At 45.5% G+C, this 25,259-nt stretch overlaps 1 protein-coding gene across 1 annotated transcript in view; it reads left to right on the top strand.

The window, feature by feature from the left end:
* The window catches only part of G6PC1 (glucose-6-phosphatase catalytic subunit 1), a 28,981-nt gene extending 14,384 nt beyond the window's left edge, over positions 1 to 14,597 (top strand). Inside the window, exons 3-7 of the mRNA XM_036451253.2 lie at positions 4,837 to 5,087; positions 7,854 to 7,963; positions 10,592 to 10,697; positions 11,274 to 11,389; positions 12,924 to 14,597. Coding sequence (XP_036307146.1) covers positions 4,858 to 5,087; positions 7,854 to 7,963; positions 10,592 to 10,697; positions 11,274 to 11,389; positions 12,924 to 13,435 — 1,074 coding nt within the window. The 5' untranslated portion in view covers positions 4,837 to 4,857 and the 3' untranslated portion in view covers positions 13,436 to 14,597. The remainder of the gene's footprint in view (positions 1 to 4,836; positions 5,088 to 7,853; positions 7,964 to 10,591; positions 10,698 to 11,273; positions 11,390 to 12,923) is intronic.
* The last annotated feature ends 10,662 nt before the right edge of the window (positions 14,598 to 25,259 follow it).

Raw genomic sequence — 25,259 nt, 5'->3', positions numbered from 1 at the left:
GGAGGCACAGTGGATTGGGGCTAGATTCTTAGCTTATACTTCCCACTCTCCTCAGACAGCTCTTCTTTGCCTCTGTGGTACCGACCAGGAAGAAGGAAGGACCTAAGCTTTTCCCAGACAGTCCCAACCATCCTGTTAGAGGCTTACTTCCCTTGACTCTGCCTCTCCTGTGCATCATCAACAAAGCTTAGCTCCTGGCAGGAAGGATCAAACAACACAAGAAGGTTTCCCAGCTGCCAGGGTGGTTTGGCACCGCCAAAGGGTTGACTGCCAGTTGGACAAGTGTCACCATCTGGTCATGAGGGAACTGGTTGGCTGTCTCTGGGGGTCACAACAGCTTCTTTGGGTGGAGGGTGGTGTTGAAGATGACAGAGGAGAGGAAGAAGATGGTCAGCCTGTGCTTCCCATAATAAAGGCTCCAGGGATTCATGGACCGCTGGGAGAAAGCAGGGCGGCAGGAGGAAGGCAGTGAGCGGGGAGTTCTTAACTGTTTACAATGAAGCCAAAGGCCTCTGGTGCTTTGCTGTGGACAAAATGTGCAGCGAGCGCGTCTTGAGTCAGACAGCATGCTCCCCCCACGTGGTGGGTAAGTGCACAGTTCAAGGTTCTGGAGCTGAACTTTCTCACCACGCTGGAGATAAGCCAGCCATTTTCACAGGCTAGCAATGATTAATCAGCCTCTCCCTTCACCTGCTTTCCCCGACATAGTTTTGTAACACATGGACAGGGTCACTCACTGAAAAGGTGACAGCAAGTTGATCCAGCCAGTTTCTACTGTCTACCCCTGACCACCTTCCCCAGGGATCAAGATTTAATTTGCAATCTCTTTTTTGTTTGTTTGTTTATGTTAACCCTCACCTGGGAGAGGAGCCCAAAAATAAATAAACAAACAAGTAAATAAATAAATAAATAAAATTTTAAAACTGTACATTTTGGAGTTTGAGCTGTAATACTTTAAGGAAATCCCCTTCCCCCAATGCTCAGACAAAGCCTTGGCTTGAAGCTGGGTTCTGTATCCTTTTTAAAAATATATATATATAGCCGAAACCGGTTTGGCTCAGTGGTAGAGCGTCGGTCTGCGAACTGAAAGGTCCCAGGTTCGATTCCGGTCAGGGGCATGTACATTGGTTGCTTCTTGCACTTGCCCCAAGCAGGGATGTGCAAGAGGCAGCTGATCGATGATTCTCATCGATGTTTCTAGCTCTCTATCTCTTTCCCTTCCTCTCTGTAAAAAATCAATAAAATATATATATATAAGATATATATATATATTATTGATTTTTTATAGAGAAGAAGAGAGGGATAGAGAGTTAGAAACATCAATGAGAATCATCGATCAGCTGCCTCTTGCACACCCCCCACCGGGGATCTGCCCACAACCAAGGTGGATGCCCTTGACTGGAATCGAAACCAGGACCCTTCAGCCCACAGGCCGACGCTCTATCCACTGAGCCAAAGCGGTTTCAGCAGGTTCTGTATCCTTAATACAATGTGCAGGCAAGACCCGTTCTAGTGATCACAGCTGAGCAACAAGGCAGCGCCTCACTACGCAGAACCCAGAGCCCCCGCCAGAAGAGAGGATTTGACTGCAGGGAAAGTCAGGATGCCTTCCTGCTAATAAAAGCAATTTTGGGATGAGGTGAGTGGCAAATTATGACTCCGTCCCCTCTTTGCTTGCCTGGTAGCAAATAAACCCGCCTGAGTGAATGAGTCAGCCTGGCTCGAGGAGGAGCCGGTGCCAGGACACGGGCACCAGCTGCACTTATTTAGCAGCAGACCAGACTGTTCTTTCTGGCCCCTTTCCTGCGTGTGCTTCCCAAACCGAGATCCCCGAGCCTCTGGGCTTCTGTTTGTGGAGAAAGCGCCTGAGGAGTGCCCCACTCGTGTTCCCACAGAACTTTCCACCCTCGTCGCCTCCCAGTCTTGACTGGTCGTTTTCCCAGAAGACATCAATAAGTCTTGAGTCACCCCAATTGGTTTGGCTCAATGGATAGAGCGTGGGCCTGCGGACTGAAGGGTCCCAGGTTTGATTCTGGCCAAGGGCACATGCCTCGGTTGTGGGCTCAATCCCCAGTAGGGGCATGCAGGAGGCAGCCGATCAATGATTCTCTTTCATCATTGATGTTACTATCTCTCTCTTCCTCTCCCTTTCTCTCTAAAATCAATAAAATATGTTTGTTTGTTTGTTTGTTTGTTTTTAAAAAAAAGTCTTGAGTCATCTCTGCTTCAGACAAAATAATAGGGAGCTCACCGATATCTGTACATATGAGTTCAGTTTCAATCTAAGGATCCCCCAATTGACACAGTGAGTTGGGTCAACATCTAACTTCCCTTCCCCACTAGAATGTCCAGGTCCCAGAGGACAACCAAGATTTAATTTGCAATCTCTTTTTTGTTTGTTTGTTTATGTTAACCCTCACCTGAGGATATTTATCCATTGACTTTTTAGAGAGAGTGGAAGGAAGAGGTGGGGGGAAGAGAGGGAGAGAGAGAAACATCAACGTGAGACACATTGATTGGTTGCCTCCCAAAGAGCCCTGACAGTGGCTGGAGATTGAGCCTGCCACCAAGGTACATGCCCTTGACCAGAATCAAACCTGGGACCCTTCAGCCTTCGGTCTACCCACTAAGCCAAACCAGCTAGGGCTCACTTGCAATCTCTTATAGAGCCAAGCATGGGGCTTTGCTCAGGAAATGTTGACTGAATTAAACTGGAGACCTTCTTGAAAGGGAAGATGACAGGAATTAGAAGGTGATGATAGAATTCCCTCTCTGGAGAGAGTTCTTTAAGAGATTAAATTCTCATCGAAACCTCCAGCAGCTCAAATACTTCCTCCCCATTATCCACCTCGAAATATCCACACGTCCTGTGAGCCTTGGAGGACACGGCCATCTCTCTCTGCAGTCAGCTTCCTAGCAGGCTGCGTCTTTGGGGGCCTCACCTCTTTCTGTACATGATAAACATTTGCTGGAGGCAGCAGGAAGGGGCTGGAAGGTAGGAAGATAGACTAGCAAAGAGTCTCATGATGATATGCAATGGCTCTGACCAAGAGGTACCCAAACCAGGCGGGCTGCCTGCCAGAGGGACTCCTTCTTTATCCCGTGAGCAGATATCAGCTCCATCCCACTCCTTATCAACACGAGCATTCTCCCTGAGTTCCCTCCAGAAGACAGGGCCCTGCACTGGCCTCCCCCTATGCTGAGAGAACTCTGCCTGGCTCAGAGATTTGGCTGCTAGCAGCCCTGTGGAGAGCCAGATAGTGAGTGGCCTTGGAATATTTTGTCAGAGGGTCTGCCCTATTTGCCCTCAACTCACCTCAGTCCCCGGGGATCGCAACAGCAGTTGCTCAATACTTTCGAGGAAGGCTTATCTGGGTGGAGGGAAGAGACTATCTCTTCCAGTGGGGCCCACTACCTGTGGCCTAGCATTCCTGACAATACAGAGCACCCTTCCCCACAGCACTGCCAAGTGCATGCTTTATTTGCAGCCCACCCACAACCCACCATTACCTCCCCGGACTAGGCATGGTAGGAGAGGGTTGCTTGGACCAGCAGAGACAACGTGGTCAAGGGCAGTTGGGGTCTGCTGGAGGTGGGTGGGAGCCCATGGAGGTTGGGGAGAAGATGCCAGACTATACTTCCCGGGTGATGTTTTAATCGTTTCCAACATGGAATGTTGTCTACTTTTGCTACAGACTCATTAGCTCCGAGTTCCTTTTCCCTGTCCCTAACCTACTCCTTACAAGGGATCATGGACTTGCTGGTAGGAAATTCAAGTGAATATTTTAAAGTTTTATTCCCGCCAGCTCTTCTCCTTGAAAATTGCCCCCGTTCACCGCCTGATTCAGCCCCTGCTTCCTTCAGAGTTTGAACTGACCAAGGGTGAGGTTTTGGTTGCTGCAGGGCGATTTCTGCTTGTGCTGGGGAGAAAGGCAGCATTGCTTTTCACGACCGGGCATCTGTTACTTTAATTTATTCCTTGTCTAGATCCAGGGCTGTAGTAAAAACGGATTGACTGCCTCGTGAACATAAATATCTCCAACTACAAATGGAAGATCAAACTACAGCAGCCCTTTCCAGAGTCCCCAGTCACCAATTGGTTGGTGATTTTATTTAGAACTATATATCAATCATATTGTTTTTGTATGAACACGCATTCATTTTATTGCTTACACTCGTGGGAAAACCCCAAAAGTCCTCACTGTAAGGACATTAAATGAATGAATTAATCAGGCATTCAAAGAGGACTCTTTTCTGGTCCTGAGCTAGGGAGCCACATGGGAAGAGAGTTTGAGCTTCCAAACCAGAGGCATTTCCTAGACCCTACTGCAGTTAAGAAAGGCCCAGTAAGGTGACATTGCCCAGGACAATCAAATGAACTACCTTCTAAATTAATAACTGAAAAAGTTGAATCACCAGGACTTCAAGACTTTTTCTTTGGAAAATAAGTGCAGTCGCAGACTTAGGAAATCAGGCATCTCTGCAAGAACCACGGTGATTTAGACTCTGTCCCGTGTCTCCTGCTGGGTTCAGAGCCAGGAGGGCAGCCCCTGGCACTGTTGAGCAGCATGCCCAAGTTAATCATTGGCCTTGCAGAGTACATGGCCGATCAGGCTGTTTTTGTGTGCCTGGTTTTCTATTTTACGTAAATCACCCTGAACATGTTTGCATCAACCTACTGATGATGCACCTTTGATCAATAGATTTTAGACAAAAGTGATTTTTGAGTCCAAAGATCAGGGCTGGGTTGACCTGCAGGCTGGTGACAGGGTGTATAAAACAGGCAAGACGCAGGCTGATAGCAGAGTTATCACCACCAAGTCTGCAAAGGCTCAGCTGACGGGCCAGGGAGCGAGCATGGAGGAAGGCATGAACATCCTTCATGACTTTGGGATCCAGTCAACACACTACCTCCAGGTGAACTACCAGGACTCCCAGGATTGGTTCATCCTGGTCTCTGTGCTCGCAGACCTCAGGAATGCCTTCTATGTGCTCTTCCCCATCTGGTTCCATCTTCAAGAAGCGGTGGGCATCCAGCTCCTCTGGGTGGCTGTGATTGGAGACTGGCTCAACCTCATCTTCAAGTGGTGAGTAAGAGCCAGGCCGAGAGGAGGTCGGCAAGGAAAGAGGCTGGCGTTCTTTCTGGAAATGTCTGTCCATCAGAAGTTGCCTTCTCCATGCTATTCTCCCTTCCTGAATCTCCATCCGCTACTAAAGAGAGAAGACGGAGGAAACCCTGTCAGTGAGTTGAAGACACAGGGAAAGGCTATTGTCATGTGGATGGAAGGCCAGCTGGACTTAGTGGAAAGTCTGGATTGTAGGCTATAAGCAAAGAAACACAGTTTTACTACGTTGCAGCAGAATAGGCAACATAACAGTAGACGTATGAAAGAAGAAAAATTATGTATGAAAAAAGGAAGCATATAGGTCATTTAAAAACCTGGCGTGTGGGGCAATGAGGAGAAATCCAGAGAACTAGGCTCCATCCAGGCTTTGTTCAGCCACCTACCAGCTGCATGTCCCGGGCAAGTCATAGCAACTCTCTGAGTTTTTGTTTTATAATCTGTAAACTTGGGTTATCTCTGGGACCTTATAATAATTATAGTTAACAGTTATCGAACATTTAGTATGTGCCAGGCCATGTGCTGAATGTTTTTCTGGGGGTAGTCACTACATTATAGATAAAGAGACGGTGCCTAGACCAATCCTGTCAGAGGCAGGATTGACACTCAGGCAGGCTGGCTTCAGGGGCAAGGCTCTTAAGAACCATGGAATATCCAATGCTGATTAACTGACTATTTCAGGGAAGGATGGGAGGTAGAAGAACCCCAATTTTAACATTTGCCAAATTCTACTGTTTATACACTGAGTGGCCAGATTATTATGATCTCTGAGAGCATAATAATCTGGCCACTCAGTGTATATGTATATATATTAGAGGCCTAGTGCATGAATTCATGCATGGGTAGGATCCAGCCAGCCTAGTCAGGGGAAGGGGGGCATGGGTGGTTGGCAGGCCTACCTTTTGGTCGAACTCCTGGTTGAGGGGACAATTTGCATATTAGCCTTTTATTATATAGGATTATTATATAGGATATACACTGAGTGGCCAGATTATTATGCGTTCAGAGATCATAATAATCTGGCCACTCAGTGTATATTCCCATTATAGCCACTTGCAAGCTACTGATGGGTTCGAATCACTAGGACTTCAAGACTTTTTCTTTGCAAAAATCCTGAATGTTTTATAATTGTTAGCCAGTACCAGCTGACTTCAGCATATTTCTGGTTTGGCCTCTCTTTTGTCATCTAGAAAATGAAAAATGGAATCAGCTTCCCTCTAAGGCTTAGAGTCTAAGCCCTTTACTGTCTCTAAAGCTATCTATGACTACTGTCAGACGATTCTTACATCTCTTTCAGCTCTAATAGTCTCTGGCCATAAACAGTAAAAGTCCTTTAGAATAGGGGGGGGGAAAAAGAAGAAAAAAGATTATTGGGCTCAGAAGCCCAAGGGATTGTGAAATTTCTATTGAAAAACCCAAGTTTTATCTGTAACATCCCCTATCAAAGAGCATGACCCTAAGCCCGTGGCCGGCAAACTGCGGCTTGCAAGCCACATGCAGCTCTTTGGCTCCTTGAGTGTGGCTCTTCCACAAAATACCACGGCCTGGGCGAGTCTATTTTGAAGAAGCGGCATTAGAAGGAGTTTAAGTTTAAATCTGGCTCTCAAAAGCAATTGCAATCATTGTACTGTTGATATTTGGCTCTGTTGACTAATGAGTTTGCCGACCACTGCCCTAAGCAATAAAAATAGAAGTGGTTGTTGCAAACATCTGATCTCAATTAAAGAGGGATAGCTTTCCTCGGAGTTGGTAGAGGTGAGGGTTTAGTGGCTGTCCCTGATTTGGGTGAGCAATCACTGTTCCACCAGCACAGGGAGACGGAGGCCTCCAGCAGGATCTCTGATGCCTGTTTCCACAATAAAAGAGCTAGGCCTTTTGTGCATATGAGCCTAACCAGTGGTCATGGACAACAGGGAGGTGGGAAAACGTGGAGAGAGGTTTGGGGTGAGAATAGGAGGATATAATTATATGATACCATAATCAATCAATCAATCAATTAAAAAAAAAAACAAAAAACGATCTAGGCTTTTTAAAAGGGAAGTGGCTTGGCCCTGGCCAACAATTGGTTGAAGCATCATCCCATGCACCGAAAGGTCGCAGGTTGGATCTCAGTCCGATGCATACAGGAGGCAAGGGGTGGATGTTTCTCTCTCACACCGATGTTTCTTCCTCTTCCCCGCTCTCCTCCTCTCTCTAAGGGGAGCATATTCTCGGGTGAGGATTAAGGAAAAAAAAATAAATAAAATAAAAGGGCAGGGGTTTGTCTGAGATATCCTCTTTCAAAGCAAAGGAGACAGAGCAAGCACCCGAAGCCATGTCTGTCTCACAGGGAGTTATTCTGAGGCCTGAAGAAAGAGCGGAGGGACCGGGTGGGATACGCAAATTTCAGTTGCAAACTGCAGTTCCAGATGCGTCCTTCCAGGACAAATTGGTCTGGCGGTTTTAAGAAAAAGTCACCTAGCTGGCTGTGAAGATGGGTTTTTGGATCTCAGGTTTATTTATGTATGTTTTAATAAATAAAAAATTCAAATAGTTGAAAATGCAAACATGATATAAGGTTGTAGCATACAAGTCTACCTCCCCCGCCTCCTCCCAGGCGGCCAATGCACCAGTTTTCTGTTTAGGGTCGCATGCATCTTCTTCTCAAGCTGCTCTCTCTTCTCAGAGGTGTGGGCTTCTGACAAAAGGGTTCCTTCAGCAACCTCAGACACGGGCTCTGCTTTCCCACAGGATTCTCTTTGGGCAGCGCCCGTACTGGTGGGTCCTGGACACAGACTACTACAGCAATACCTCCGCCCCGCTGATAAAGCAGTTCCCCGTCACCTGTGAGACTGGCCCAGGTAAGGGCCCCGCCCTTGGCACAGACAGAAGCTCGGTGCCCCTTGCTCATGTGGACACCCTGTCAGCATTTGTTGTGGGTGAAGCTGACTTTGAGGGGACAGGAGGAAAGCCATTCCTTCCCACTTTTTCTCCGGGTCTTCGATTTGATACAATCCCATCGTAACTGCTCTCAAGAAGGCCTTCCTGAGTCTCATCTTGCTGCTGCTTCGGCAATCTGCCTAATGTTTCCAGAACCTTAATTACTAATCTGGAGAGGCAAGCACCCTCACGGGCAGTGGGCTCATGAGGGTACGTGTGCAATGGCCCTTAGTCTGGGAAAGGTTAAGCTTCAGAGGCCTGGTGCCCTGGCTGTCCTTCCCAGGGGCCTGGTCTGGCAGCTGTGTCCTCCTGAGCTGGCCTACCAAGCCCACAACCTGCCAGTGTTCTGCTAATTATAGCCATGCTGGTATTGCTCAATCAAATGGCAGATTTCGTTTTTTAGTAGGTGATCAGTATGCAAACCCTTCACTCCTCGTAAGTGTCCTTTACCCTTAGGAAGGGTGCTGGCATTCCGTCCTCAGGGGCCCTACCCCTGACCCCCAAACTAGGGCATGGCCCATGGTTATTCATTCTTACAAACCCCTCGTTCACTTCAGACCGTGTGCATTCATTCAGGTGCGATTTACTGAGCACCTACTCTGTGTCAGACACTGTTCTAGGAGCTTGGAATACCTCAGTGATTAAAAAAAAGAAAGAAAGAAAAGATCTCTGCTCTCGTGGAGCTATTCGAATGGGTGTGTGTGTGTGTATGTGTGTGTGTGTGCGCGTGCGTGTGTAACACACAAGTAAATTATATAGAATATTAGAAGATGATAATTTAGAAGAGGGAGGAGGAGGAGAACGGAGAAAACAAGGCACCCTACCTTGTTTGGCTCAGTGGATAGAGTATCAGCCTACAAACTAAAGGGTCCCTGGTTCAATTCTAGCCAAGGGCACATGCCCAGGTTTCGGGTTTATTTATTTATTTTAAAAATATATATATTTTATTGATTTTGTACAGAGAGGAAGAGAGAGAGATAGAGAGTTAGAAACATCGATGAGAGATAGACATCGATCAGCTGACTCTTGCACAGCCCCTACTGGAGATATGCCCACAACCAAGGTACATGCCCTTGACCGGAATCGAACCCGGGACCTTTCAGTCCCCAAGCCAACGCTCTATCCATTGAGCCAAACTGGTCTTGGCAACCAGGTTTTGGGTTTAATCCCCAGTTGGGGTTCAAGGGGCAGCTGGTCAATGATTCTCTCTCATCAATGATGTTTCTCTCTCTCTCTCTCTCTCTCTCTCTCTCTCTCTCTCTCTCTCTCTCTCTCTCTTTCTCTCTCTTCCTTCCTCTCTGAAATCAATAAAAAATATTTTTTTAAAAAAGAAAAGACAAGGCTTTGCCTGTGGGGTTCCCTGGAAGCAGACTCAGGTGGAGATCAGCATACAGGAGTTTCATTACTCTCAGGAGCAGCATTGATGGAAGGAAAACTAAAGCCAACAGGGCAGAAGGAGAGGTCTAGTTGTAATTCAGCCTCAGCCAACTCCACAGGGAGCTCTGAAGCTGAGGATGGCCCTTAAGAGTTGCCTGAACTGTGTCAAGAGGAACAGGCCCTTATACTCCCATGGAGACCAGTGACTGGGTACAGGCCAGCCCCGGGAAGAGGGTAACCCTGATCAAAATGGCTGTCTCAGCCGGAGAAGGCTGAGAGCTAAGGCCCATCTGTGAGCACACTTTCAACAGCTGGAAAAATAAGACTTTCTGTCCAGAAGGGCATCTGGGTGGAGGTTAGCATATCTTAGGGCCCTCTATGTCTCAGGGAAGAGGGATCGGGAATAGGAACCGTGTGGTCAAGAATTAAATAGTGTGATCAAGGTAATACTCATTGAGAAGTTGAGATCTGAGCAAAAACTTGAAGGAGGCAAGGGAATTAGCCAGAAAAATTCTGGAGGAAGAGTTGTGTGGCCAGAAAGACTAACAATGCCACGACCCTGAAGTGGGAGCATGTTTACAGGAAAGCAATGAGGCCAGCATGCGCAGGGCAGAGAGCGCAAGAATGGAAGAGAGGCCGAAACTGGTTTGGCTCAGTGGATAGAGAGTCGGCCTGTAGACTGAAAGGTCCCAGGTTCGATTCCAGTCAAGGGCATGTACTTTGGTTGCGGGCACACCCCCAATAGGCAAGAGGTAGCTGATCGATGATTCTCTCTCATCGATGTTTCTAACTCTCTATCCCTCTCCCTTCCTCTCTGTAAAAATCAATAAAATATATTTTAAAAAGAATAGAAGAGAGGTTATGGAGGGCCAATTAGTTTCTAATTATATATCCAATACTCTGATCCTTTGTGTAATCTCTAGACTGTATGTAGGTACAAGAACTGGGCCTTCTCTGGTTCTGTTCACCACTATACTCCCGGACGCAGCATAGTGCTGGGCCTGAATAGAATCAGTAGAGACTTGTTAAATAGGTGACTAAATAGATACATGAACGGATGGTATGATGGGTGGATGAATGGAAGGACTGATGGATAGATGACACTCCCAGCAGTCTCTGGGATGGAGACTTTCACCTGTAGTACATTCATTCATCTCTTTCCCGCCCTTTAGGGAGTCCATCCGGCCATGCCATGGGCACAGCAGGTGTATACTATGTGATGGTCACATCCACCCTCTCCATCTTTCGGGGAAAGAAAAAGCCCACCTTCGGATTTAGGTAAGAACTCAGCCCTGGGGTGTGGGTGGTGGAGAGCAGGAGGCAGCTTTCTCTGTAGCTGACACACCACTTGCTCTTCCTCGCATCCCCCTAGCCCATCCCACACTTTGGGTTGGTACTGATAAGAGTTGCAGCCTGTCTGCTGAGTGTGAAGATTAGAGTCACAGAACGTCAGGGCTGGAAGAGACCCACACATGCACAGCCTCATTGTACAGATAAGGAAACATGGAAAAGGGGCTTCTTGAGATCAGGGAGTCAGTAGTGGTGGGATTTCAACAAAGACCCATTTCTGTACCAATCATAGAGTCTACCCATTTACGTTAAAACAAACTGAGAAATGTAAGACATTCCTACTACAGGGAATTCTGGGTGTGTAGCCACGGTGCAAATACATTCTCATACACAAGAGTTCACCGCCTGCCACAGGCATCTCTGAGCTTGTGAGTACAGGCATTAACTTACAAGTATTCCACTGGTGAGCCCAAGTTTGCCAGGCTTCAACACTCCTGCGGAAGCTGTTCTCTCTGCTGAAGGATGTGGATCTGGGTTCTGTCATGGTTGCCTCTTCCGTTGCAGGTGTTTGAACATCGCTCTGTGGTTGGGATTCTGGGCTGTGCAGCTGAACGTCTGTCTGTCACGGATCTACCTTGCTGCTCATTTTCCCCACCAGGTGGTGGCTGGAGTGTTGTCAGGTATCAGCTGCTCTGGATCCCTCCCTTCCTCTCCCATGTATCCCATTTCTCCCTAGTCAGGACAAAATCCCAGCATGCCAGCCATATTCTGTGCTTATCAATGCGGTTACGTTAATTATAATTTTAGTGGGCTGAAAGTCAAGGGTAGATCGTGTAAGGTGATTCATTTCTATGGGAGTGCTCAGATCTACACATTTAAGTGTGTTCCAGAAAAGCTGCACTACACCGAATACTTTCCCTATTAAGTTAGCTTGAAATCTCTGAGCTTTTTACAATCTTTATTTCTTACTGATTTTCCATTGGGAGTGGCCACTCGTTTAATTTTAAGGGACTCTACCAAATTTAACAAATTAACACAGTGTCCCAGGAAAGCTCTTTATTTAAATAAATTCACTTGCAAACCTAATATGACCCACAATTGGTCATTTTTATAAGTTTAGAGTTTTCAATGTTTGTGGTTTGTTTTTTTATATCTAACTAATGAGGTTGAGAAAAGATCTAGGCTAAGTATAGAAAGAATTTGACTTTGTGGTAGGCCTCCTATATAATAAAAGCCTAATATGCAAATTGACCGACCAGCAAAACTGGTTGCTATGATGTACACTGACCACCACAGGGCAGATATTCAAATCAGGAGCTGCCCCCATCCCACAGGCCCCAAGCCAGCCAAGGTGGATGCCAGCAAAGCACCCACTCCATCTCCCTGCCAGTTGCCTCCCTCTGCAGGAGGTGACCGGTGGCAGCAGCAGCAGGGGGCAGGGTTGGTGAGTGGGCAGCACCCGGGTGGCCAAAGCGGGTGCCAGGGGAGGGGCTGATTGCCCCACTGGTCACCCCATAGATCGGCTCTGATCGCTGGCCAGGCCTAGGGACCCCACCTGTGCACGAATTTCATTAGGGAAATTGTGAATTTTCCCCTGGAGATCTGTAAGAGCAGAAAACAGTGCTGCAATCAAGAGATAGAATGAGTTCATGGCAACTACAAAATAACACAACATTCAGTACTGGGTTCCATGTTTGAGAAGGAGCCTAGAAGCCGAGTTACATGAAAGACCTGGGAACGTAGATTATAGAGGAGAATAACTATCCTCAAACATGTTAAAGAGGCTCGGGATGCGCCACTTAACTCCTGCAGGAAGAACTGAGGCCAATCGTTGGCAGTGGAGGGGGACAGGCTTCATTCAGCTCAGCAAAAGCAAGAATGTTGTAATAATCAAATCCATTCCAAGAGGAAGTGGGCTGCCCAAGTGGGAGTGAACTCCTCTCCCTCAGGCTGTTCAATTAGAGACATGAGGACGCCCCACAGGGAACAAGCAGGCAGCAGGAGGATGTATGGACCACGACTCTTCCCTCGGAGAGAGTCTATGGGTGGGGAAGGGCTGGGGTCACCTATGGGAATAAGCCAGGTGACCCTCTAATCTAGCATCTGTGATTTAATGGGCGACAGATGACACGTCACCCATTGGTTGCCAGCCCGTCTCTAGCCGAAGGTCCGGAGCCTTTCCCATTTCTCACCGTCACCTTTTCTCCCGCTCAGGCATCGCCGTTGCTGAAACTTTCCGCCACATCCAGGGCATCTACAACGCCAGTCTCAAGAAATACTTCCTCATCACCTTCTTCCTGTTCAGCTTCGCCATTGGATTTTACCTGCTGCTGAAGGGGCTGGGTGTGGACCTCCTGTGGACTCTGGAGAAGGCCAAGAGGTGGTGCGCGCGGCCAGAATGGGTCCACATTGACACCACGCCCTTCGCCAGCCTCCTGAAGAACCTGGGCACCCTCTTTGGCCTCGGGCTGGCTCTCAACTCCGGCCTGTACAGGGAGAGCTGCAAGGGACAGCTCCACAAGCGGCTCCCGTTCCGCCTCGGCTGCATCGCGGCCTCCCTCGTCCTCCTGCACCTCTTCGACTCTCTGAAACCCCCATCCCGAGTCGAGATGGTCTTTTACGTCCTGTCCTTCTGCAAAAGTGCGGCAGTGCCCCTGGCCTCGGCCAGCCTCATCCCCTACTGCCTGGCCCGGATCCTGGGCCAGACAGACAAGAAGTCTTTGTAAGGAACGTGGAAACTTCTGGACAGTATTTAACGTCCATGACTGTGCCGAGGAGTGAGGGCAACTGGCGTCTCCCGCCAGCCCACGTTGAGGCCAGAAGTGTCTGAGTCAGCTTGAGTGACCCCTTACCTCCTATGCAATTCTAATTGTATTAGGGGGTGTTTTCTGAAAACCGAATAAGGGTATTTGAGAAAGCCGTGTCTGTTAGAAGCCGGGTATGGGTTTTTCCCTGAAGGCTTATTCTTCCGTCAGATACACAAAAGTCAGACTTCCAGGGAGGGGACAGCTCACGGTCCCAAGCTGGGAATCCCACCTGAGAAGGCTCTCCCCACGCTCATTCTTATCCAGAAAAGGAGAAAAGAGAAGCGGATTTGATAGCAAAGGAAGGATGGATTAAGGAGGATTTTTTTTTAGCCTTTTGACTATGATGCAAATTATGTCAAGCAATACCTTCATGGCTTTGATTGTACTTAAACCTTTAGGTGAGGAGTTCTCAATAGTGGGAGACTGACCTGAGGTGTAATGAATGGGTGGTTAGTGGGGTAATTCTGCATCTTGTATTTCTCTGTTATATATCTGTGGTCATTGTATTTACCAGGATTTCTGAGTGGCTGCCGTGACCTAGATTTGTACTAAGTCAGGGCATTCAGGCATAGTCAAGCTTCTCCTCTGTCACCCTAGATCTCCCTCCTTTACTAGCCCAGCTCTGCTTTCCCCAGAATTTTCCACTGGCTCCACACCCGCCCTGCTGGATCCTCGGATGCCTACAGGTGACTCTGCGGTGGTGCTTTTTTCTCTGTTCCAGCTACGCTCTGAAATCTTGGGCGAAAAGGTACAGAGAGGCAAGGATTCTCCTCTCCAGAAGGTCACTCCGATGTTACTTTGGATTCCTGAGGGCACCCGTGACTCCCTTCTCTATCCCACGCCAACCCAGGGCACATCCTCGGAGGGGAAGTCTCCTTGCCGGTCCTCAGTTTCAGCTGGTTTGCACACTATGTCCTAGAAAAAATGCTGACGTCTATTTATTTGAGAGTCCTTGTTTTTGCTACTAATTATGTAGTTCGCCGTGTGTTATCATTCACACCAACCTTCCTGGTCAAAACATCTTTGAAAAGAAAAGCATATGTGTGCAGTATTTTATTAAAAACAACGTTTTATTTAAGAATGAAGTCTTGTTGGTTACTACGTTTTAGATGCAACGGGATCTGAAGGTTCTAAATCCTGGCTCAGTGAAATTTCTAGCTCTTTCTCTATTTTCCTAAATAAGTAATTTTGTTTCTGTGTACCTATGTTTTCCCTTTGGGGAAAAAAAAAAAAAAAAAAAAAAAAAAGCTTTCTCTTGAGTTGGCCAGGAGCCCGAGTAGAGTTAGGGAGACTTATGAAGTGTCCATGGGCCATAGGTGGAATTGAGCACAACATAGGCACAATATGCCATTGGCTAAGACTGGACATTCCTTACCAGACCACAGGTCAGCATGAGCTGCTCTACGGGTCAAACCACCACTTGAGGCCAGGCAGGCAGGGTCATTACCAAACCAGTCAGGGAGTGTAAGTGGTAGCAGGAGAGCAAGACTGGGCGGACTCTGGAATGCATAGCCCTGTGTCAGCGAGGTTTGGGGTTACAGTTAAAGAAAGTCTGAACAGGACAGGTCATGGCACCAAGGAGTACTCAAGGAAGCTATTGCAGGTTTCTCTACAGAAGGAGTTCTCTCCCGCAGCTGAGACCTGCTCAGTCACCTCAGAACTTGGAAATGGATTTATTTAGGGAACTTGAGTTCCCCTCCTGGATTTGTTTGTTTGTTTTTTTAGGAGGAACCACGCCCCTAAGAGACTCTAATGGTCTCACCCAGGGAGAAGTGAAACAGTCTTGTTATGTCTGAACCGAACCCCACTGCTCAGGCAGAGACCTCATCCTTGATGATTTATTTGCTCTCAGGGACCAAGTCCAGGTTCCTTGCAATGGGATTCTGGCAGAAAGTAAATGGTGCCGCTTCCCCCAGCAGTTGGTGAAGTGGGGAAAGATCATGATAGCAGATAAAATTTATTGCGTACTTACTATCTGCCAGACTCTGTCCTCTGCATTTTATTTATTTATACAATTAAGTCACTTAATTCTCCAGACTTCTCTGTGGGGTGGGTGCTATGATTTACCCTCATATTATATCCGAATAGACACAGAGGGGTTGTGTGTCTTGCCCAGTTTAAAAACCAGGCAGTTTGGAGCCCATGCTCCACCCTCCACCTGCCTCACCCCCATACCCTCCTGATATCAGTAAAACTGGCAGCTGTGTGAAACTTTCAGATACCAGATATGAGTCTTTTTTTTCTTTTTGTTAATCCCCACCCAGAGGATATTTTTTTCCATTGATTTTTAGACAGAGTGGAAGGGAGGAGGAAAGACAGAGAGAAACACTGATGTGAGAGTGACACATCGATTGGTTGCCTCCTGCACGTGCCCCAATGGGGGCTGGGATCAAGCCTGCAACCGAGGTATGTACCCTTGACTAGAATCAAACCTGTAACCCTTCAGTCCTCTAATTGATGCTCTATCCACTGAACTACACTGGCTAGGGATATGATTCTTAATTTAAACCATGGAATATCTGATTTCTTATAGGCAAAGGACATTATAAAACTTAGAATGATCCTCCCAGTGGGCTACTACTCATTTCTAAGATGCCATATTTTAAAGAAAGATGCCATATTTTAAAGGTATTTCATAAAATTACTATTAGAACAGGCATAACTTTTTTTTTTTTTTTTTTTTTTTTTTTAGCTCTTTGCTTTCTCTCTTTCAAGAAAGAGATTAAAAGTCTTGCTCAGACTATCTGGGTCAAACAGTAAGGTAACTTACTTCTTATTTTTACAATCAAGATAGAGGGGGAAGATAGAGCTACCACAAAGAACTTTTGGTATAAAGCCATACGCAGAGGCAGAAAACAGAGACACTGTGGAAGCTTGTTTAGACCAGAGACTCCACAAATACAAGACTGCTGCCTTTCACTGGGATGGGCAAAGTCTGGAAATGAACAGACCTAAGGGCTTAGAATTTATAATTGGTAAAGGCCAGAATGCGCGGTCAGCTCATGATCAACTCAAGATATAGCCATCGTATTAGCACATTTCGATCATTGATGTCTCCCCAAGTTACAGAGGTAGATTTGCTTTTAAAATGACTTGTGAATCCTCAGGGTGAAAATAAGTTTAAGTGACCAATGACAGTTAGAAACCAAGGTTCATGGCATGTTATAACATAATTTGCTAGATTGTTCTGGCAGTCTAACAGTTTTGAAGCAGTGGGTTGGGGTTCACACACACACACACACATACACACACACACCACAATTGTATTACTGCCCTGGGAAAACAGACCCATTAAGGAAGTGCAACTTCTGCTCTCCAGGCTAATGCTGCTGCACCACAGGCTGAAGGCTCTTGTATTTGCTTTTGCATTTTAACAAAATTGATATAGCTTTTTAAAAATTTATAACAACTTTTTTGAGATGTAATTTACAGACCATACAAAATTTATCCACTTAAAGTGTGCAATTCAGTGGCTTTTTGCATATTCAGAGAATTGTACAACCATCACCACAAATCAATTTTAGACCATTTTTGTCACTCCATAAGGAAACCCCATACCCATTAGAAGTCACCTCCATTTCACCCCAACCACCTAGCCCCAGGCAACCGCAAGTCTATTTTTTGTCTCATAGATTTGCCTATTCTAGACATTTCATATGAATGGAATCATACAACATGTGACCTTTTGTGACTGGCTTCTTTCATTCAGCATAATGTTTTCAAGGATCATTCATGTTGTAACAAGTATTAATACTTCATTTCTTTTTATAGGCAAACAGTATTCCATTGTAAGGATGTAATAAATTTTGTTTACCTGTTCATTAGTTGATGGATATTTGGGTTGTCTCCACTTTTGGCTATAATAAATAATACTGCTATGAACGTTTGTGTACAAATTTTTGTGTGGAACTATGATTTCATCTCTCTTGTGTGTGTGTGTACATATATATATATGTACACACACACACACACACACAGGAGTGGAATTGCTGAGTCATATAGTAACTCTGTTTAACCTTTTAAGGAACTGTCAAACTGTTTTCCCAAAGGCTTAGTAAGGAACAGTATTTCTGGTTTTGCCATCTCTTTGGATTCCCTACGATCATATCTTGTATTATACCTTTGACTAATTCTTTTCCTTAAAAGAGCTTTAAAGCAAGATTGATCAGGTGATCAGATTTTAATGATGAAATGTCAATGGGCCCCTCCTACTTTTGTTGGCAACGGCTTTATTGCTCCAGTATGCATTCCAAGAGCATTTTATTTGAAGACATATCTGGATATCTGACGTTCTGGCCCAGATCAATTGACTAGTTGTTTGTAACCGGTCAAAATTTGCTGACTTATTTCCTTGAAAACCATTCCTTTAGCTGTTGAATTATTAACACGTATTGACTTTTCTCTGTGGTAACTGCAGAACTAGGATAGTTGCCTTTAGGCTTGTATGTGTACATAAAATAGGACAATATGATTTGTAACCAAGAGTTTTTTCAAGAGCCTCTTGAGAATGGAAAACCTCTGGCCAAATAGCCTTCTGATGATGTTGTTAAGGAAAGAATCAACTAAAAATAATACGAAGAAGCAGTCAACAGAAGCCACTTGCATTAGAGAACCAGAAACATAATGAATCTAGAAGAGAAACTAGAAATTGTCCAGTCCAGTGATGGGCAACCCAAAGCCCAAAATATAAATTCAGAATGAAAGATGCAAGCGCTGCTGATGGGTTGTTACTTCCCAATAAAAAAGAAAAGAAAAAAAAATCTATGAATATTTTTCTTTTTCCTGAATTGGCCCCTTTGTTTAAGTTGCTCACTATTATTTCTATTCAGAAATGAAGGCCTTAGCTCCTCTCTAAGTCACCTAAGGGTGCGTCCCCAGGTCTCGTGATTCTTAACGGAGAGCAGTCTCCCTCTGCCTGCCTCCTGCATTGGCCTGGGCTGCTGTGTCGACACGAAGCCGCCGAGACAGAAGTGAAAGACATAAGCAGACTGTGAACCGCTTATCTGAACCAGATCCAGGGTTTGTGAACGGAATTAAAGCCACAGCTAGAATAACTATGCAAGGTGGCCTGTTCCTAATTATGTTTGTGCTCGGGCGCTTCTTTTGCTTTCATAAATCTTTCCAGGGCAGAAATGTAGCTACAAGAAGAAACAACTTGGTGTTTTTGTTTGTTTTTCTTTTAAGCATGAGGTTAGTTTTTCAGCCAGCAAATTTTCAATGCTTTTCTTTATGCCGTCTTCTCTCTTTCTTCTTCTGCTCTTCGTGTTCCTCAGCCATTGCCTTCAGATCAGCTCCACTCACTTCAGTGTTTGAAAACTGGTAGAACTCTACTCATGCTGCTCCATCACGGAATTGGGGATCTGATCCTTTATTAGCTGCTTTGCGTCCTATCCAAAGGCAAAAAGGTTGAAAAATCTAATTCCTTTCTCCTCCATTGTGAACAGTTTGGAACTCCTTGGTCAAAGCATGTCATCACGATTTCATCTCTCTCCCTCCATCTTTCACTCTCATCTCCTCCTTCAACACCAGCCATTGGCAACATGCCACGGATCCCCACGTGATCACCCCAGTAATGAACTCAAGTGAGCCTGTTTTTGTTGTTGTTAATCCTCACCTGGGGATATTTTTTTTCATTGAATTTTTTTTTAGAGTGTAAGTGGGGGGAGAGGAGAGAGAGAAACATCAATGTGAGGAAGACATATTGATTGGTTGCCTCTCCCAACCAGGGCCAGGGATCAAACCTGCAACCCAGATATGTGCCCATGACTGGGAATTGAAACAGAGATCCTTTGGTCCTTGGGCTGGTGCTCCAACCATTGAGCAAAATCAGCCAGGACTCAAGTCAGTCTTTTGAGAAATGTAATTTGGCTTAATTGATTTGATAACCCAAGTGGCACAAATCAATTTCTTTTAGTCATTTCTTTAGGCTGCCAAAGCCCTCCTAACCAGTCCATCTCCCCCTCCCCCCAATACAGTGAATACAATGAGATGACAATGGCATCATCTTTCCCCACAGGCTGTAGTGAAATCACCATGGACACGCTACACCAAGGCCTCCAAAAAGTTCCTTCGCTTCAGAAGCCTTAGGTGAGGCCCTGGGTCCTGACAGGTATCAGCGTTAATCCAGGAAAAGCTGATTCAGCAACCCCAGTCTTTGATCTGGTTCTCCAAGCTTGGTCAGCAGGTTTGCTAGTTGTAGTAGCTGCCAAACTGTTATCTCCAGAACTATGCCCTTTCTCGTTTTCTATCTACAGTGCCCTGCACAACTACACAACATGCTTCTAAGAACTTCCAAAGGTCAAATGATCCAAAACATAACGACTGGTGAGTTCATTCCCCAAATTGAGGGGTGGTTGAGCTCAATCCAATTTAAGAAAAATAGAAGACCTAGCGTGATTCTGCCCACTTTGGGCTCCTCCACCTGAAAGAGTTCAAGATTTCCAATTAGTTACAGGTATTCGCTGGGGATTCTTTCCATACTCAATACTTGAGGAAGGCTAATTGGGGGAAATGAATTTGAAGAAAAACAAGAAAGTGTTGGAAAAGAGCTTGGGAATGAAAACAGGTTTCCCTCCCTCACATTTTATTTTGAGCTGAACCTGCTGGGAAGCCCAGGACAGGGAAAATGAAGTTGGAATGTTCCATTCTCTTCGTAGGTAGGGGAGATTCTCACACTATTGCCCAAACACTATTATTTCCACATAAAATATCTAGCAAAGAAATAGGTCTCAACTGAGGGCAATTTTGCCTCTCAGGTGACATCTGGCAATGCCTGAAGACATTTTGGGTTGTCATTACTGGAGGTGTCTAGGAGGTAGAGGCCACGCAAGCTGCTACACATCTCACAATGCACAGTCCCCCCCGCCCCCGCCCCCAACATAGAATTATCCTGCCCGGAATGATAATAGTGCCAGGACTGGGGAACCCAGTAACCAACCAAAGAGGAGAATCATCACAGTTTGCCTAAAAGAATTTTCTTCCAGTGACTGTTTTTTCAGCTCAGCATCAGAGCCCTGCTGGGCACACGGGCCCTCTGGTCTACCAGAAGCTTTCCTTCCAACGAGGTCAACTTGTTCAAGTCACTGGAGTCATTGCCTCTGGGTTCAGAGGAGTTAAAACCACTCTCACCTCCTGGCCTGTTGTGGAGATTCTGAAGCATCCACAGATGTGGACCTCGTTAAACACAGGATAAAATGTGTGAAGGACTGAGAATTTTAGATAAAGCGTTAGGATAAGAGGGGCGGAGTCTGGCAGGGAGCCCCTATTGTCAGAGTTTGGGTAGAAAAACTGCCCTCCGCTCCCCAAAGGCTCTGGATGTAGTTAGACATTGTTGTTAAATCACCAGGGAGAGGAATGAATAAAACAAAACATATCCTTAGATGAACAAACAAAGAGCGTAGTTAAGACACACTGCGTAACACCAGCGCTTACTCCCACTGAGCTCAGACTTGACTTTGGAGAAGGCATGAGAGGAGGTCCAGCTTTGTTAGTACAAACTCCTGTTTTAATTCCCGTTACTGAAGGAAAAGCCTGATTTGATTATGTCTTACTGTCCAAGTTAAAGTTGAGAAAGGGGGAGGGGGGGAGAGTCCCAGACTGTTGGCCTTCTAATGAGGATGTGAAGGTAAAAATTCACTAGAAAACTGATTTTAAATGCTGTGAAGATTTTAATAATAGTTAATTCCAATAAATGTTTCCCTTGCTTTCTAGTTGTTAAAGATTAACCCACACCCAATATGTATTGTTTTAAAAGTATTCTATATACATACCCTTAACCTGCCACAAATACCCATCTATCTTTTTCCTATTTTATACAGCTCCTTGATTTTATGTCCTTTTGGTTCTTGATATGGCTGTCCAGTTTCCTGTTCTGAACTCTTATTTCTAGTTGTTTTGTTGTTGCTGTTTTTAAGAAGTGTGAGTCAGGCTGTAAGCCTGACTGTAATAGTAATTAAAGAGCCGGCTTGGCTCACTGGATAGTTGCCAGCCTGCGGACAGAAGGGTCTCCAGTTTGATTCCGGTCAAGGGCACATGCCTTGGTTGCTCGCTCTCACATTGGTATTTCTCTCTGTCTTTCCCTCTCTCTTCCATTCTCTCTAAAAATCAGTGGGAAAATATCCTCAGGTGAGGATTTTTTTTTTTAAAGTTTAAAATAAAACCTTTTTTGTAAATGTTTCCTTGGCATCTGATGTATCCTGGCCTCTGAAACCTAATTTCCTCCTCTCTGCCCATTTACACAACAGTCTGTGCCGCTGGGCGGGTATTGGTAAGCCCTCAGCGAGGTCTGAGGATGCTCTGCCAGAGAACAGCAGACTGACTCCAATCCGGTTGTAACCGCAGCATGTCTTTCCTGCAGCTCCAGCACTTTCTTGGTGTCACTAGGATTCTATAGCAAAGAGCTCTGATGCTACAGCGCTTGCTTCCCCATAGCCTTGGCACATAACCATGAAGACTTTTTGCTGCAAAACAAGACCTGCTGGTCTACTTTATATGCACAAATAGTTGTTTTAGGCTCAAAATGGTCAGACCCTGGCATGTATTGCAATAGATGTTATAACTCGTGACTTTGCAGAAGAGGCATCAAACTCAACTCTAAACTACTACATTTTCCTTCCCTCCAAATTCCCTTCCAATTTTTTTTTTCTTCAACACAAATTTGACATAGTTGTAAACTTCCTGTTTGGTGTGCTTTGTCATTTAAAATACTTTAATCTACCCATTCCCTAGAGCCAGCAGAGGCTGTATCCCCGACATTAAAAATAGATCACTGGGGTTTCCTTCTGTCACTATACCATCACTTGCCCGAGTCTTTCCCTTATTTGGCATTTGGCTTATTTCCAACTCTTCACTCCTATAAATAGCAGCACACGTACATCGTTTTGCACAAATTACATTTTTTCCCTTTTGGGTTATTTCCTTGGGGTATATTCCCAAAACTGGTATTGGTGGGTCAAAGGTTTGAAAAGTTTCATAGCTCTTGTTACCCGCTGCCAGAATAGTCTCTAGGCGGACCGTGGTATATTTGAGCATTTCAAATGTTTCACTGGGTTTCCCACGACATGCAAGATTAACTTTCCTCTTCTTCTATCCTTGTGTAATCTTTACTCAGGAGGGGAGGGAGTTACAAAATTTCAATTAAATCAAGGACAAAGACAGAAGCAGTCCTTCTATAGCTAGGGTCGAGCGTTTTCAGGCTAACTTGAGAAAATGCTACCCCACCAATGCAGCTGGAATGGAATAGCTGTCTTCCAGGCAGAACAGAAAATGGCACCCAAGGTTTGTGAAGTGGTGTCAGCTGATGATACCGGAGGCTCAGATAGTTTCAGGGAGAAATGCAAAGCTGGCAAGTGCTGAGTGATCAGGAAGTCTTGGTAAAAAGGGTGGGAAGAGAGGTCCAAGATGGCATCGCTGCCTTTGGGGTGATGATAGCAGCAGCGAGAGAAATGCCCTGGTTCTGGGCCTTCGAGACTCGGCTTATCCACCGTTGGGAGGTGACTTCTAAGAACCGTGAAGACTGAGGAGTCTTGGTCTCCTTGGTTTAAGATTCAAGACCAAAACAAAACAAAAATAATCCACAGAGTCAACCTTACCATCTGATTCTTTGAGCTAATAATAATGATGATGATGATGACAATGGTGATGATGGTGAAGACCAACATGTACTAAGTACTTACTGTGTGCCTGTCACTTTTCTTTCATTGATCTGCGATAGAAAGAGAGAGGGAGGGAGAGATAAAGAGGCATCAATCTCTTGTTCCATATATTTATGTGTTCATTGGTTACTTCTTGTAGATGACTGGGGACCGAACCCACAACCTTGGTGTATGAGGACAACTCTAACCAATTGAGCAGCCCAGCCAGGGCTGTTCTTGCCCTTTTCTAAAGGCTTCACACATGCAACTCATTTCCTTCCCCAACAACCATTGTCATGCCCTCTTTGCCGAGGGAGAAGCAGAAGCAGAAAGCTAAGACACTTCCTTAAGGTCACAGCAAGTAAATGTCTGAGCCAGATTCAAACCAGGTCAATGACCATGATGCCTGTGCTCTGACCACTGCACCATATGTTCAGCCTCAGCTGCTACAATCCAAACTGGCTCATACAGCCCTAACTGGTTTGGCTCAGTGGATAGAGCGTTGGCCTGTGGACTCAAGGATCCTGGGTTCAATTCCGGACAAAGGCATGTACCTTGGTTGCAGGCATATCCCCGGTGGGGGGTGTGCAGGAGGCAACTGGTCAATGTTTTTCTCACATCAATGTTTCTATCTCTTCTCTCTCCCTTCCTCTCTGTAAAAGTCAATAAAATATTTTTTTAAAAAAAGAAAGAAAAGAAAATGGCTCATACATGGTTAAATGATGCACTAGAACCAATTTTAGATTCTTTTTTATTTTTTTTTATTTTATATTTTATTGATTTTTTACAGAGAGGAAGAGAGGGAGAAAGAGAGCCAGAAACGTCGATGAGAGAGAAACATCAACCAGCCGCCTCCTGCACACCCCCCACCAGGGATGTGCCCGCAACCAACATACATGCCCTTGACCAGAATCGAACCCGGGACCTTTCAGTCCACAGACCAACGCTCTACCACTGAGCAAAACCGGTTTCGGCCAATTTTAGGTTCTTTTTAAAACTTCTGAATGTTTAAAATTATTTGTTGTTTTCTACTCATCTAAATTGAAACAAAGGGTTATTCAAACATGTCTTATTTAACTGTATACGATAGTGTGTGTGTATATACACATGTATTAATATCAAATATGATTTTAATTGCCTAAGAAAGAATAAAAGGCAAAATGACATTTCTATTTTTCTCAGTTTTCGCATAATAAGCACGTTATCCTTTCTTTCCTACTCTTTATTTTGGGGGAAAAAAATGTTTAAATGCAATGACATTTTATATACCCTTCATCTGAAATAAATCACTGCCCTGGCCGGTGTCGCTCAATGGTTAGTCAACCAAGCAATCAGTGGAGACCCCGACCCTGACAGGACACACCTGGGAGTCTACTGGATATTCCATCGAGATCTCCCCCGGGTCTGCTCTTAAACTCCACCCTTCACACCCTCAGGGCTGAGGACCCGGCTCGCTCTCCCTCCGGTCCCCCTCCTCGCCTCTCCCCTCCCCGGTGTGTCACATTGACCTTCCTCCCTTCTCAGCTCCCAGGGCCCTTTCTTTGCCTCTACAACTTGTTTCCTTCTACAATCAACGTTATGTTATAGATTGAGTCTTAGCTTTAAATTCTTTCCTAGTCAGAACTCAAGTACCAAGGTTGCCGGGTTCGTTCTGACCCCATCGGTCTACCACCTGTTCCTGCCAACATTTCCTGCAGGGGCCTCTGCCTACCCTGGTCAAGATCCCCCATCCAGACCAATGCCCGCTATTTCTAGAGCTGCGTGCTCAGCTACCCGTTTAACTCTCTCCTCTAGTTGATTGCTTGATTCTTGTATGTGCCCTGACTGGGGATTAAACCCACATCCGTGGTGTATTGGGACAACGCTCTAACTGACTGAACCACTCAGCCAGGACTTACCCAAATATTCTAAAAGAGGAAAGAGCTCGCTATTAATCACAAGGAGATATGAGAAGGCACACATACATTTTTAGTGCTTGTAACAGTGCCAGTCAATACTGCATATCTCAGTGATAAGACAGTGGGATTTGGCTGAGCAAGACTGTAGAATGCACTATTTGGTAAAAGACCCCAGGTTCCAAGGGATGAATTTTAAAAATCTTATTGGCGTAT

Source organism: Pipistrellus kuhlii, unplaced genomic scaffold (assembly GCF_014108245.1).
Source record: "Pipistrellus kuhlii isolate mPipKuh1 unplaced genomic scaffold, mPipKuh1.p scaffold_m20_p_22, whole genome shotgun sequence".
In the NCBI taxonomy this organism is placed as follows: domain Eukaryota; kingdom Metazoa; phylum Chordata; class Mammalia; order Chiroptera; family Vespertilionidae; genus Pipistrellus; species Pipistrellus kuhlii.
The sequence above is the reverse complement of the archived record's forward strand: the minus strand, read 5'-3'. Positions and strand labels throughout refer to the sequence as shown.